Here is a 12,619-nt window from a genome sequence, read left to right on the forward strand (position 1 = left end):
AAGTCCTTGCCCTTATGCAGTCACTTTACATTCCAGCCATAAAAAGATAAACAAACCAGTTAACAAATATGAAGATTTTCAGATAAGTGATAAGTATTAATTAAGGAGGGGGGGAGGTGGTACTGTGGCACATTGGGTTAAAGCGCCTGCAGCACTGGCATCTCATACTGGTTCCAAAGAGTCCCAGCTATTCCTCTGCCGATCCAGCTCTCAGCTATGGACTGGGATAGCAGTAGAAGATGGCCCAAGTCCTTAGGCTCCTGCACCCACTGGGAGGTCTGGAAGAAGCTCCTGGTTCCTGGCTTCAGATCAGCTCAGCTCTTGCCATTGTGGTCATTTGGGGAGTGAACCAGCAGAATGAAAGACCTCTCTCTCTCTCTGGCTCTACCTCTCTCTGTAACTTTTTCAAATAAATAAAATAAATCTTAAAAAAAAAAAAAAAAGGATATTCAGAAGGGATGGGGATGGGTGTAATTTTAGATAAAGTGTTTAGGAAGGTCTCTGTGAGGACAATCTGAGCTGAGACCTGAGTGCCATGAAATGCCAGTCCTGTCAAATCTGAAGGCAGAACACTTCAGGCTAAGGAAACAGCAAATGTGAAGCCTGGCAATGGAATTATAAAGCTCAGTATGAGAGAGGAACAAAGGGAAGACCAGCAGGCTGGATTACACTAAGCATGTGAAGAGCAGTTTCAACATGCAATGGGAAGGCAGGTTGGCCTAAATTCAGGTATGCCTGTGGTGTCTGGTAGGCAAACAGACTTCAGTCTAAATGCAACAGGAAGCCACCAGAGTGTTTCAAATAGGAAGGTGACATGATGCCATGTATGTTTTTAAAGATTCCCTTTGTTATCTGAAGAAGATTGCTGGAGATGAGAGCACAAACAGAAAACAATTAGATGGTCACAGAAGTCCGGAGGAAGCTAGTTCTACTAACATGGCAGAAGAGATGGCAAGAATCAGCCAAGTCTGGAGCCTACTTTGGAAGCAGTTTTTGACACAGGCATCTAGGGGTACAGGAGCAGCAGGTACTGAGACTGGGAAGGCCAGAAAAAGCAACTTTGGCAAAGGGCAGTGTAACGAGCTTGAGGATGATGTGGCATAGAACTGGGAATTCTGATTTAGCCAAGTTACATTTGGGAGGTGAGCAGTACTGAGCCAAAGTAATATCATCTTTGTCACTTTCTCAGCCCTCAATGGGGATAGACCGTGCTTTACCAGTGGGGGAACACCTTACTGAGGACACAGAAGAATTCCTAAACATGTTCTTTTAAATCTCAGAAGCCAATTTCTTCCCTGGATGAAGTTGATTACATTGCCCATCTGTCTCAAGTCTAATCTCACCAGGCAAGAATGTCCTGCTACTGACTCTTAGGATTTATGCCTTGAATTAATCCTAAAGGAAGTAGACTTGTGATTATAACATAATCTTGCTTCCAACACAAACTCCACAAATCAGTGTCGGTTATTCACAGCCATACGAGTATCAGCATTGAAAGAGACTTTAGAGGTCACCAGGTAGAAGGCCTCCTTCTATTTAAGAGGAAACTGAAGTCCACAGATGTTGGCGAGAAAATGGACACCTACAGATGCCTCTCCAAGGACAAAGGATATTCTGTATTCCTTCAGTTCTTTCAGCTCTTCCTCTCTTCGCTGCTTTTCTATTAGTTCTTGCTGCCGAGAAACCTCATCAAGGAAGTTGGTCTCATCTTCATCTAAGCCTCTTACCATGTTTTCTGAGGAAATAATTAAACAAGAAACACTTAGCAGGCTAAAAGGAAAATGTAGTCAAATAAGATTTTTTTTTTTAATAAACAGCAGATTCTTCAGAGGATTAGAAGAAAGGACTATTAAACACCATGGCTTTTGAATAAATAACATGGCATAAAATCAAAGCATTTCTCCCCATTACTAGATATTAGCATAGAATTAGAATGGGTATCTTGAGTATTAAAATTGTTCTATGTGATCCAGAAGGCAGAAAACTGTCTCTTTTCTACCCAATGACCATCTGGAGACGAGATCATCAAGACAATTCCTCTAGTTAGAGAAGAGTGCTGCATGAGGCCGAAGTGCAGCAGAAGGCCGTTGAGAGTCCTCTGGACTCGCATTTTCTGAAGCTTACTGAATTTGAACTGCTCCTCATATTCCTGCTGCTTCCTGTCTTTCTGCTCCTGTAGTCTTTCATACAGAGACCGAGGGTCATAAACCTCCTCTGGACACTCTGAAAGGAAGGCGGGGAAGGAAAAAAGACACACAGTTTAAATTTTTTCATATTATTTTAGAATCACAAAGAGTTTAAAAGATAGTCAAGTCTCTGCATGATCTGAGAATCAGCACAACACCAAAATAGTACAAAGTCCACAGCTTCCCTTTAGACCTCAGAGAGGGCCAGCAGTTCCCAAAGCCAACTACCAATGTCAACAGAGCCCACAGCCTGAAACAGTAAACTGGATGACAGCCCAAGCCCCCCAGAGCAGCACTTGTTCAGACCGTGGATACACCATATTGATGGAAAAGACTTCTTGAACCTCCTAGATAGCAACACAGTAGGGGGAAAGGGCAAGGACATAAGTAATCTGGTTATGCTCCCAGCTAGGGAGGCCTTACACAGGTTACTCTGTCCCTCTGAGCCCTGGGTGTTCAACTCTCAAGTGAGGACAGCTAATACAGATCTGGGTTGTTTTTTTTTTTTTTTTTAAAGTTTTTTTTTAAAAAAAATTTGAAAGGTAGAGTTACAGAGAGAGAAGGAAAGACAAACAGAAAAAGAGAATCTTCCACCCATTGGTTTACTCTCCAAAAGGCTGCCAATGGCCAAGGGCTGGGTCAGGTTGAAGTCAGGAACCCAGAGCTTCTTCCAGGTTTCCCACGTGGGTGTAGGGGCCCAAGTACTTGGGCCACCTTTCACTGCTTTCCCAAGTGCATTAGCAGGATGCTGGATCAAAAGTGGATCAGCTGGGTCTCAAACCAGCGCCCATAAAGGACGCCAGTGCTACAGGCTAAGACTTAACCTGCTATGGCACAACACCAGACCCAGCAGGGTTGATTTGAGGATTAAAGATCACTCAATTTGATATCAAACTATAAACCCACAACCTTCTGGATCTTCAGGTTTTCGAACTTTCTCCCATTCTTCTTGCCTCCTTTTGCGCCGTTCATCTAGTTCTGCCTCTGACACAAACCTCTTTTTGATGACAAGGTTACCATCATCTCCTCCATCCATAATGGAATAATCAGTCTACAAAAAAAAAAAAAAAAAAACAAAACCCAAAGTGAGGAAAAACATTTCAAGTGAGAACGAAACAAGGAGATTTAGTTCTGCCACACCTAGCAACAGACTAAAAATTCTCTCCCAATCTTGAACAAATAATTATTCAAATAGCTTAATTTACAAGTCATTAATGAGAGCACATGATTATATTTTCCCTAATATACCAGATAGGTTTTTTTTTTAAAGTTGTGAGGCAGATGAGTTCATCTCTTTTTGTTTTTTTAAAGATGTACTTATTTATTCAAAAGTGAGAGTTATAGAGAAAGACAGAGAGAGAGATCTTCCATCTGCTGTTTCCCTCCCCAGATGGCCACAGGAGCTTCCTCCAGCCTCCAGTGCTCCCATGTGGGGGTGGTAGGGGCCCTAGCACTTGGGTAGTCCTCCACTGCCTTTTCCAGGCCATTAGTAAGGAGCTGGATTGGAAGTGAAGCAGCCAGGACACAAACAAGCACCCATATGAGATGTGTGCATTGCAGGTGGCTTTACCTGCTATGGCACAATGCCGGCTCCAGCAAGGTACTTTTATTAAAATTGATGTTACCAGGCCGGTGCCGCGCTCACTAGGCTAATCCTCCGCCTTGCGGCGCCGGCACACCGGGTTCTAGTCCCGGTCGGGGCACCGATCCTGTCCCGGTTGCCCTTCTTCCAGGCCAGCTCTCTGCTGTGGCCAGGGAGTGCAGTGGAGGATGGCCCAAGTCCTTGGGTCCTGCACCCCATGGAAGACCAGGAGAAGCACCTGGCTCCTGCCATCGGATCAGCGTGGTGCGCCGGCCGCAGCACGCTACCACGGCGGCCATTGGAGGGTGAACCAACGGCAAAAGGAAGACCTTTCTCTCTGTCTCTCTCTCTCACTGTCCACTCTGCCTGTCAAAAAAAAAAAAAAAAAAAAAATTGATGTTACCAGAAAAATTAGCCAGGGCATGTGGACTAATTCTCATTACCTGGTATTCCACACTGTAGATATTTTCTGTCTATTCCAAACAAATTGGCCTCCTGGCACCCACCATTTCCCCAGTTCTTATCCTTTATTTTTCAACATGTAACAATGTTCCTTCCTGAAATTTCTCTTTCAGAGACTTTATAAAATTTTGACTCACCTGCTCTGGCTTCCAAGTAGATTCAGATGGAGAATGTCAGGTATTCAAGGAGCCTCAGTGATGTCATGCAGACTGTACCGCTGGTAACGATACACCTAAAGGTACACAAACCATGCACGCAGAGAGTGAGCCTAGAAGAACCCAGACTTCCCAACCTCCCGCTCAGTGAGCTCAGAATATTGAGCTGATTGCTCCTTTTCTCTCCTGTCCTCCCTCCCTGTAAATTCCATGTCTGTGTCAATCCCTTTTTCACTCCCACAATAACCTCAACTACTACAAAGCCTATCTTGATGCAGATTCCCAAATCTCCTATCTACTTCTACATGAACCTTTCTTTAGAGAAAAGGAGGAAAGAAAATAAAGACAGCAGAATGTGTATCACTCCTTTATTTTTATTTGAAAGGCAAAGAGAAAGAAAAAGAACAAAAGAGAGAGAATGAGAGAGAAAGAGATTTTCTATCTGCTGTTTTACTCCCCAAATGGCTGCAACAGTTGGAGCTAGTCTAGGTAGAAGCCAAGAGCCAGAATCTCAATCCAGGTCTCCCACATGGGTTACCAGGACCCAAGTTGTTAAGCCACCACCAGTGCCTCCCAGAAAGCTGGAATTGGTAATAGTGCTGTGACTTGAACTCCGGCACTCTGGTACAGGAGCAGGTGTCCCAAGAAGCATCTTAATGCTGCACCTAACACCCACCCCATGTCACTCCTTTTAAAGTAAACCTCTTTCTGCTTTATTTTGCTGGCTTTTCTTTTTAAGAAACCATAGAATTAACCTTCTACAACAACATACATGTCATATGCTATTCACGGCAATACTCCCTAACCAGGAGGCACATATTCAACCCAATGTCAATTCCAAGGTGATCTTTAATAACAAAAATAGCATTTTATTTAAAATCATAGAATAAGTCTACTATCACAAAAATAGAGCAACTAACATTTGCTGAGCTGTCACAATGAACTAAATACTTTCGATGTATATTAGCTCATTTACATGCATATTCGTCCTATGAAAAATATTTTTTCTTTATAGATGAAGTTGAGGCTCAGAGAAGTTGGGTCACTTGTGTAAGGTGATACAAGTGGTAAGTAGCAGAGACAAAAATCAGATCCAGGCCTGACATCACAAAGTCATACTTCTGAGGTGGGCATGTGGCACAGTGCTGCTTGGGATACCTGCATTCCATATCAGTGTTCCTGGTTTGAGTCCCAGCTACTCTGCTTCCTATCCAGTTTCCTTCTTAATGCACACCCTAGAAGGTAGCAGATAATGGTTCAAACACTGGAGTCGCAGTCACCCATGTGGGAGACCCAGCTTGTGAGTTCTAGGTTCCTGACTTCAACCAGTCCCAATACTGGCTATTGTGGGCATTTGGGGAGTGAACTAGCAGACGGAAGATTTTTCTCATCTCTCTCTCTAAACTCAATTTTTTAAAAATTCATACTTTTACCTACTTCACCATGCTCCTTTTCAGAAACCACTAAATTTCAGCTTTTTTCCTACATCAAATTCCAACTCTAAGAATGTTCTTGCAATATTTTTACTTAGCAAACACAGATACTGCAACTAAAAAAACAAGCACAAACATTCAGAACAAGAGAAACTGTCTGAGCCCGAATCCTACTTACTGTTGCTGAGGTTTAAGTCACTGTAACAACAATAAGAATTTTGAACCCTCTGACTTAGCATCACTCCAGGTCTCCAGCCAGAGGCTTATTACAAAAGCAGAATTGTTCAGTCTCTGTGAGCATGCCAAAAATTCCTCAAGTTCTACGTAACAACCTCTTATGAAACAAGAGCCAACAATTTCTTAAATGTCCCTGGAAGAGAAAATGAACTACGTAGAACTCTAACAGATTGGAGAGACATACTAGACTCTCAGCGTCTCCCTTTCTTACCCTCTATCAGTCATAACTCTCCTTTCTCATGCATTCATTTAGGATGCTAGCGTTGCAGGTACTGGTTTTACTCATTATGCCACGATGCTCGTCCCAAGAGCTTTTAATTTTAATCAGAAACAGTAAAAATTTTTATAGCATTTATGGATCACTTTTAGAAAAAGACAAATATATAGGACTCCAAGAAAATCATACATTTTTTCTCATCAATCTTTTCTACTAAGTGTTAGAATTCACCTTTTATGCAAATAGATTATCTGTGCTATTAGCATCTCACACACAGGGACAAAACAAGGAATCATAGTTGTCAAATGAAAATAAACAAAAGTGCATTTAAAAAGAAATTAAAAGGGCTTTAGAATTTGACAAAGAAACTCTCTCATTAGTTATCAATGGGTTGATTTCCTGAAAAGAGTCACAAGCTCAAAACACTGAAAAGTCTCCTTCTCAAAGCAAAATGTCAAGTCCCTGCCATTCCCTTGATCCCAAAATAAATAAGTCAGTCTACATGGCTACCCATAATGGTGAAATCAGTGCATTCAAGAGAGACAAGAGGGGCCAGTGTCATGGTGGAGCGGAGAAAGTCGCCAGCTGCAATACCACATCCCATATGGGCACCGGTTTGAGACCTGGCTGCTCCACTTCCCATCTACCTTCTTGCTAATGCACCTGAGTAAGTAGCAGATGATAGCCCAAGTCCTTGGGCCCTTGTGCTCATATGGGAGACCCAGGTGGAGTTCCAGGCTTCTAGTTTCAGCCTGGCCCAGCCCCAGCCATTATGGCCATTTGAGGGGTGAACCAGCAAATGGAAGATTTCTCTTTCTCTCTGACTTTCAAATAAATAAATAAATCTGAGAGAGAGAGAGAGACCAGATTAGAACAGACTGCTTTATCCATCTCTTTCCTAAATTTTCATTTTCTTCTATAGGTCCTCATCCCACAGAATTTCAGCACAATATGTTGTTCCCTCTTTGCCTCCAATGCCATCAGTGCTGTCTGGTTACTTAATTCAGTCATCTTTTTATATTAGGAAAGGTTAAAGAACAGAAAAAGTTGAAAAACAAGTGGCCATATTCCTAAGTATTCTAGATAATATTCAGAACATTTCTTTCTCAGAAATATTCAGGTCTTTTAGGATTCAAAACTTCACTGTCAATTAGAAAGCTTTACCTTAGACACCCTTCAGCACACTCTAATCTAACTGAGCCAGGTAAAAACAAGTACCTTCTGTTGTAGCTTCCTTGTCAAGAGAGAGTGCAGGTAGTGATAAAGCCAACAGAGATCTTGGTTCAAACCCTGGTTCTACCGCTTACCAGTTATATGACATCAGACAAGTCAGTTAACTCCTCTGAGCCTTGGTTACCTCACTCACAGTTTCCATTTACCAATGAGGATCAAAATTGTTCTGTGCAGCATAAAGCTTTTGTGAAGACAAAACAACATAATTCACATAAAGCACTTACTACAGTGTTTGGCACAGCTTTAAAATGCTTTGCAAGGTTTGCTATTACTACAATAAACTGTGCTAAGCTCTGGACAGGCTACAGGAGGGAGAGAAATACTGTCTGCACTCCAGGAGTGGAGGAGGAATAAATCAGTGACATAAATAACTATGACATTTTAAAAGGAAAAGGGATCACATCAAACTGTGAGAAATTAGGAAACACACACACATACACATATTTAATTTTAACAAACATAATTACCATGGCAGGCGTTTAGCTTAAGACACCAGTTAAGATATCCACATCTCATATCAGAGTAGCTGGGTTTGACACTGGGCTCCAGCTCCTAACTCCAGCCTCCTGCTAACGTAGACCCTGGGAGACAGTAGTGATGGCTCAAGTAATTGGGTTGCTGTCATCCATTTGGATGACCCAGATTGAGCTCCTGGCTTTGGCATGACCTAGCCTCAGCTGTTTCGAGCATCTGGGGAGTAAACAAATGGATGGGCGCTTTCTTTCTCTGTCCTTCTCTATGTGTATCTCTCTGCCTCAAGAATAAATTTTAAAAATTAAAAAGAAAAAACTTAAAAGGCTTCAAAAAAAGATAATTACCAAGTTATAATACATAATTTGATAACCCTAACCCTACATTTTCCCTTTAGTGCACTTTCTATTTTACAGTTGTTCAATTTAAAGGAAATGCAGCATCACGCTCAACTCTGCATCCAGCACTGTGCCAGATTCCGTGGGTATTACAAAAATAAACTTTAATACTTAGTACTGCTACACAAGTTACACCAGAGAAGAGTGCAGACAATAAATTAGCAAAGCGAATAGTAAAGGTAGGAGGTCAAACTGAAGGGCATGGATATGGAGCAATCCAGTTTCCAGGCTGAAACCCTGACAAGCACCTAGACTTCTTTTTCTTCACTCCTTCACATAACCAAGTAATCAAGTTCTGTTGTTCCAAGCCGTAGTGATCTCTTTTTAATCTATCCTTTTTTCAAATTTATTTCTAGGAAAGGCTCCCTTCCTTTCTAACCCCTTCTTTTAAGGGCCTCATCCCATTCTTCTGTTTCTATTTTATTCTCCTTTCAATCCATGTCATTTTCGTCCAATTTAAAATGTTTCAAAGACTCCTTACTGTCCCTAAGGTAGGTTTCTAACCTCACTACTACTGACATTTCAAGTCAGGTAATTCTTTTTTTTTTTTTTTTTTTTTGACAGGCAGAGTGGACAGTGAGAGAGAGAGACAGAGACAAAGGTCTTCCTTTTGCCGTTGGTTCACCCTCCAATGGCCGCCGCGGTAGGCGCGCTACGGCCGGCGCACCGCGCTGTTCCGATGGCAGGAGCCAGGTGCTTCTCCTGGTCTCCCATGGGGTGCAGGACCCAAGGACTTGGGCCATCCTCCACTGCACTCCCAGGCCACAGCAGAGAGCTGGCCTGGAAGAGGGGCAACCAGGACAGGATCGGTGCCCCGACCGGGACTAGAACCCGGTGTGCCGGCGCCGCAAGGCGGAGGATTAGCCTAGTGAGCCGCGGCGCCGGCCAGGTAATTCTTTAATGCAGGCTGTCCTGTGCACTGCGGGATGTTCAGCAGCATTCCTGGCCTCTACTTACTAGATGCCAGTAGCAACCACCCTCCCACACCAGTTCTGAAAATCAAAAATCTCTCCAGGCATTGCCATAAATTCTCTATGGAGCAAAACTGCCCCTGGGTTGAGCATCACTTGCTCTAAAGTTCCTTTTCCATTGCATGACCCTGTCTCATTTCTCCCATCCTTCTCACTTCACTCTCAATAATCTCTCCATGCACACTTGAAAGCATACTGACATACCTGGTCACAGTTCTCTACGCATAGCTTTGACCAAGCTGTTCCCTTTGTCAAGGATGTCCTTGCTTCATTTTTACCCCATGCAAATTCCTGTTCCATCTGTCCAAATTCAGATTGAAGATCACTCCTTTGTTAAGATTTCCAAGTCCTTCTAGAGAAGTTAATATCTTTTCTTTGTGTTCTCACTAGAGCCATTCATAACTCTGAGTACTATAGCAGTATCCGTTACACCTTTCCATCTATCACTGTTCCAACAGCTCTTTGTATCTTCAGTGATTATTAGCATAGTGTCTGCATCCATTAGGTATATAATAAATGCTTACTAAATAGACCAATCATGAGAAGAAGTTGAAGACAAGCAGGAAGGAATGCCCTCACATGTACACTCCTATGTATTGTCCAATAAACTTTAGACAATGGTGCCATTAAACAAGTATTTACTGAAGCTCCAATGTCCCATAGACAATTCTACTCAAACACTACACGACTTGTGCCATTGGAATCAAAGGGCTAAACATGAAATACTCTTATTATGTTACATAACCTATGACATCTTTCCAGAATAACTCTCTCTACTTCCCTTTAATTTTAACAGATTAAAAACGCTCACTTATTCTGAGAAATAAATATTTGCTGCACAATATATTATTCTTTGACCAACATTTGCTGGTTGTTTATTCTACAAGAAAAAGGTGATAAATACCTACAACTTACTGACCTCCTTCTGGAAGTAACAAGAGGGTTAGAAAATTAGTTTATGTTGACTTCTAATTCCTACTGCCTAGCTAAATTTTCTCATGTCTCTTGTTCTTCCCTTGTTTGCTAATTAAAAACAAAAGACAGGCAAACAAACAGGCCAGGACTATGGGGATCTAACTAACAACAATCACGTAGAGATGCAGAGATACGCAGATGCAGATAAATATACTGGGAATGTTTATTTGGTGCTCACTGTGTTCCATTTAAAAAGAATAAGTGCTGTCAACTTCACTCACATTGCTTCTTTTCAAAGTGACTCAAGTTTAATTATCAAAGTGAATGTTACATTATCTTTAAAAGGATTATTTCAGCCCTTCAAATAGGAGGGTCATGGAAAACCAAAACCATATCAAATATCACTCTGTCCAAACTTGAAATCTTTAAACTGGCCCAATCAAAAAACCATGGTTTTCCAATTTGCTTGACATCCAAGAAAACAAAGTTCTTATATGTCAAGCCAAAGTAATGGTTAAACATTGTGCTGCTGTGTTTATACTGGAGACTCTGGTATTTAATTTCCAGGTTGGTTGGATGCAATAGGCTCAGTGTCTTATATATTACACTATACAAGTTTAAATTATAAAACTAACATTGAGCCCCTTCCCCCACCCCAATAATTGCTATCCCTGACTTGAGGAATTACTTCATTTAGTGCCATGATGCAACTTAATGGGATCTGGTTTCCTATGGAATTGAATTTTGTGATGGCAGACTACTTTAGTATTTACATCACTGGCCACCATACCCCACTAATTCTAAAATTAGATAGATTATCCATGCAAAAATACACCAGGGAGAATCAGATTTCTATGTTATAGTGTTCTAAGGATTTACTTAGGGTAGCAAAAACAACAGGGCAATCCATTTCCTTTTGTCAGTAAATACAGTTTACTGCTTTTTAATGTTTTTCCCTGATATTAAATCACACTGAACTTCAAAACGTAGGGCAGCAGCTAAGAAGAATCTGCCATCTGGCTAACTGAACTACATTCCAAATAAAGACTGCTTTCTGGCCACAAGGCACTTCCACCAAGATGTAGCGATTTAGATCAAGTCAGCTTTTCCTATATTATAAAACTTGTCCAGAGAATGACAATTATTAACAGAGTGTTCTTTGACTTGACAAAATAATCTTCTAACACTAAACTTATGTAATAAATTCCAATAGCAAATCTAAAAATGAGACTACTATATAAGCAATTTAACCCAAATTTAAAATGTTTATTATAAGAAGCAGATTGTAGTAACCTAGGCATCTAAGAAATATATGCAATAAGTTAAATCTGGAGCTGGTATTATGGCATAATTGGTAAAAGCACCACCTAGAATGCTGGCCTCTGATATGGGTGCCGGTTCAATTCCTGGCTGCTCTACTTCCAATCCAGCTCCCTGCTAATACACCTGGGAAAGCAGTGGACAATCGCCTAAATGCTTGGGCCATTGTACCTTCTTGGGGAACCCAGAAGAAGCTCCTGGCTCCTGGCTTCAGCCTAGCCCAGCCCTAGCTGTCACAGCCATTTGGGGAGTGAAACAGAGCATGGAAGCGCGCTCTCTCTCTCTCTGTAACTCTTTCAAGTAAATTTTTTTAAAAGTTTCATATATACATATACATATATATATATGTATTGATCTTTCCATAGCACAGAGCATTCTCATTATATGTGCATTTACTCTGAATTTCTCTATTCACATTGAAAAACACAGAACTATTTTAAATATTGGTTCCCTTAGCTGATCTTCAGTTCCCCAGTTCACATGTGCCTCTCAGAACATAAAAATTTTGCTATGTATGATTCTAATACTAGTCACATTTTCTACATATTGTAACTTCCTAAATACAGTTAACTGCTTCATTTGGGGCTCCTAGGAAGAAAAACAGTAGTTTGTTCCAAAGCTAGAGGAAAACCTTGCCATGTTACAATTTTTTAGTGCTGGTATTTCTACATCCAACATGGTGCCTCCCTGAGAGATTTTCATATACTACTTTGCCATCTGGGCTGGCTTTAGAACCTAACCCACACACTAAATCATACTCCATCTCCCCTATCCCATCCTATCCTTATGTAATGCCACTGTTGTGGTTAAAAAAAAAAAAAAAAAAAAGACTTTGCATTACACTAACCACAGAAAGCCAACTCAGCTTTTTTTTTTTTTTCCTAAAATCTCTTTCCAGAAGACCTATTCTGTGCAAGTCACAGTGCTAGACACTAAACAGGCTCTCTTTAGCAAGAGATAAAGTTGGCATAAAAGCAACTTGAAGAAAAGTAGACTGAGCTAATACCAATCAGAGGAGTAGAAGCTATGCATTAGTTCA

General features: G+C 41.2%; 1 protein-coding gene across 5 annotated transcripts in view; it reads right to left on the minus strand.

Moving 5' to 3' along the window:
- PSME3IP1 (proteasome activator subunit 3 interacting protein 1) overlaps positions 1–12,619 on the minus strand; it is a 29,977-nt gene that overhangs the window by 14,114 nt on the left and 3,244 nt on the right. For 3 of the 5 annotated variants that reach the window (XM_062176891.1, XM_062176889.1, XM_062176890.1), the window contains 4 exons: positions 4,368–4,462; positions 3,096–3,237; positions 2,125–2,223; positions 1,613–1,735 (listed from right to left, as the gene is read on the minus strand). In XM_062176891.1, the coding sequence (XP_062032875.1) occupies positions 1,613–1,735; positions 2,125–2,223; positions 3,096–3,222 (349 nt within the window). In that variant the 5' untranslated portion in view covers positions 3,223–3,237; positions 4,368–4,462. Of the gene's footprint in view, positions 1–1,612; positions 1,736–2,124; positions 2,224–3,095; positions 3,238–4,367; positions 4,463–7,972; positions 7,995–9,549; positions 9,572–12,619 lie in introns of those variants that run through there. The other 2 variants (XM_062176893.1, XM_062176892.1) reach the window with 2 other exon arrangements.

The sequence above is a fragment of the Lepus europaeus genome, chromosome 19 (genome assembly GCF_033115175.1).
Source record: "Lepus europaeus isolate LE1 chromosome 19, mLepTim1.pri, whole genome shotgun sequence".
Classification (NCBI taxonomy): Eukaryota; Metazoa; Chordata; class Mammalia; order Lagomorpha; family Leporidae; genus Lepus; species Lepus europaeus.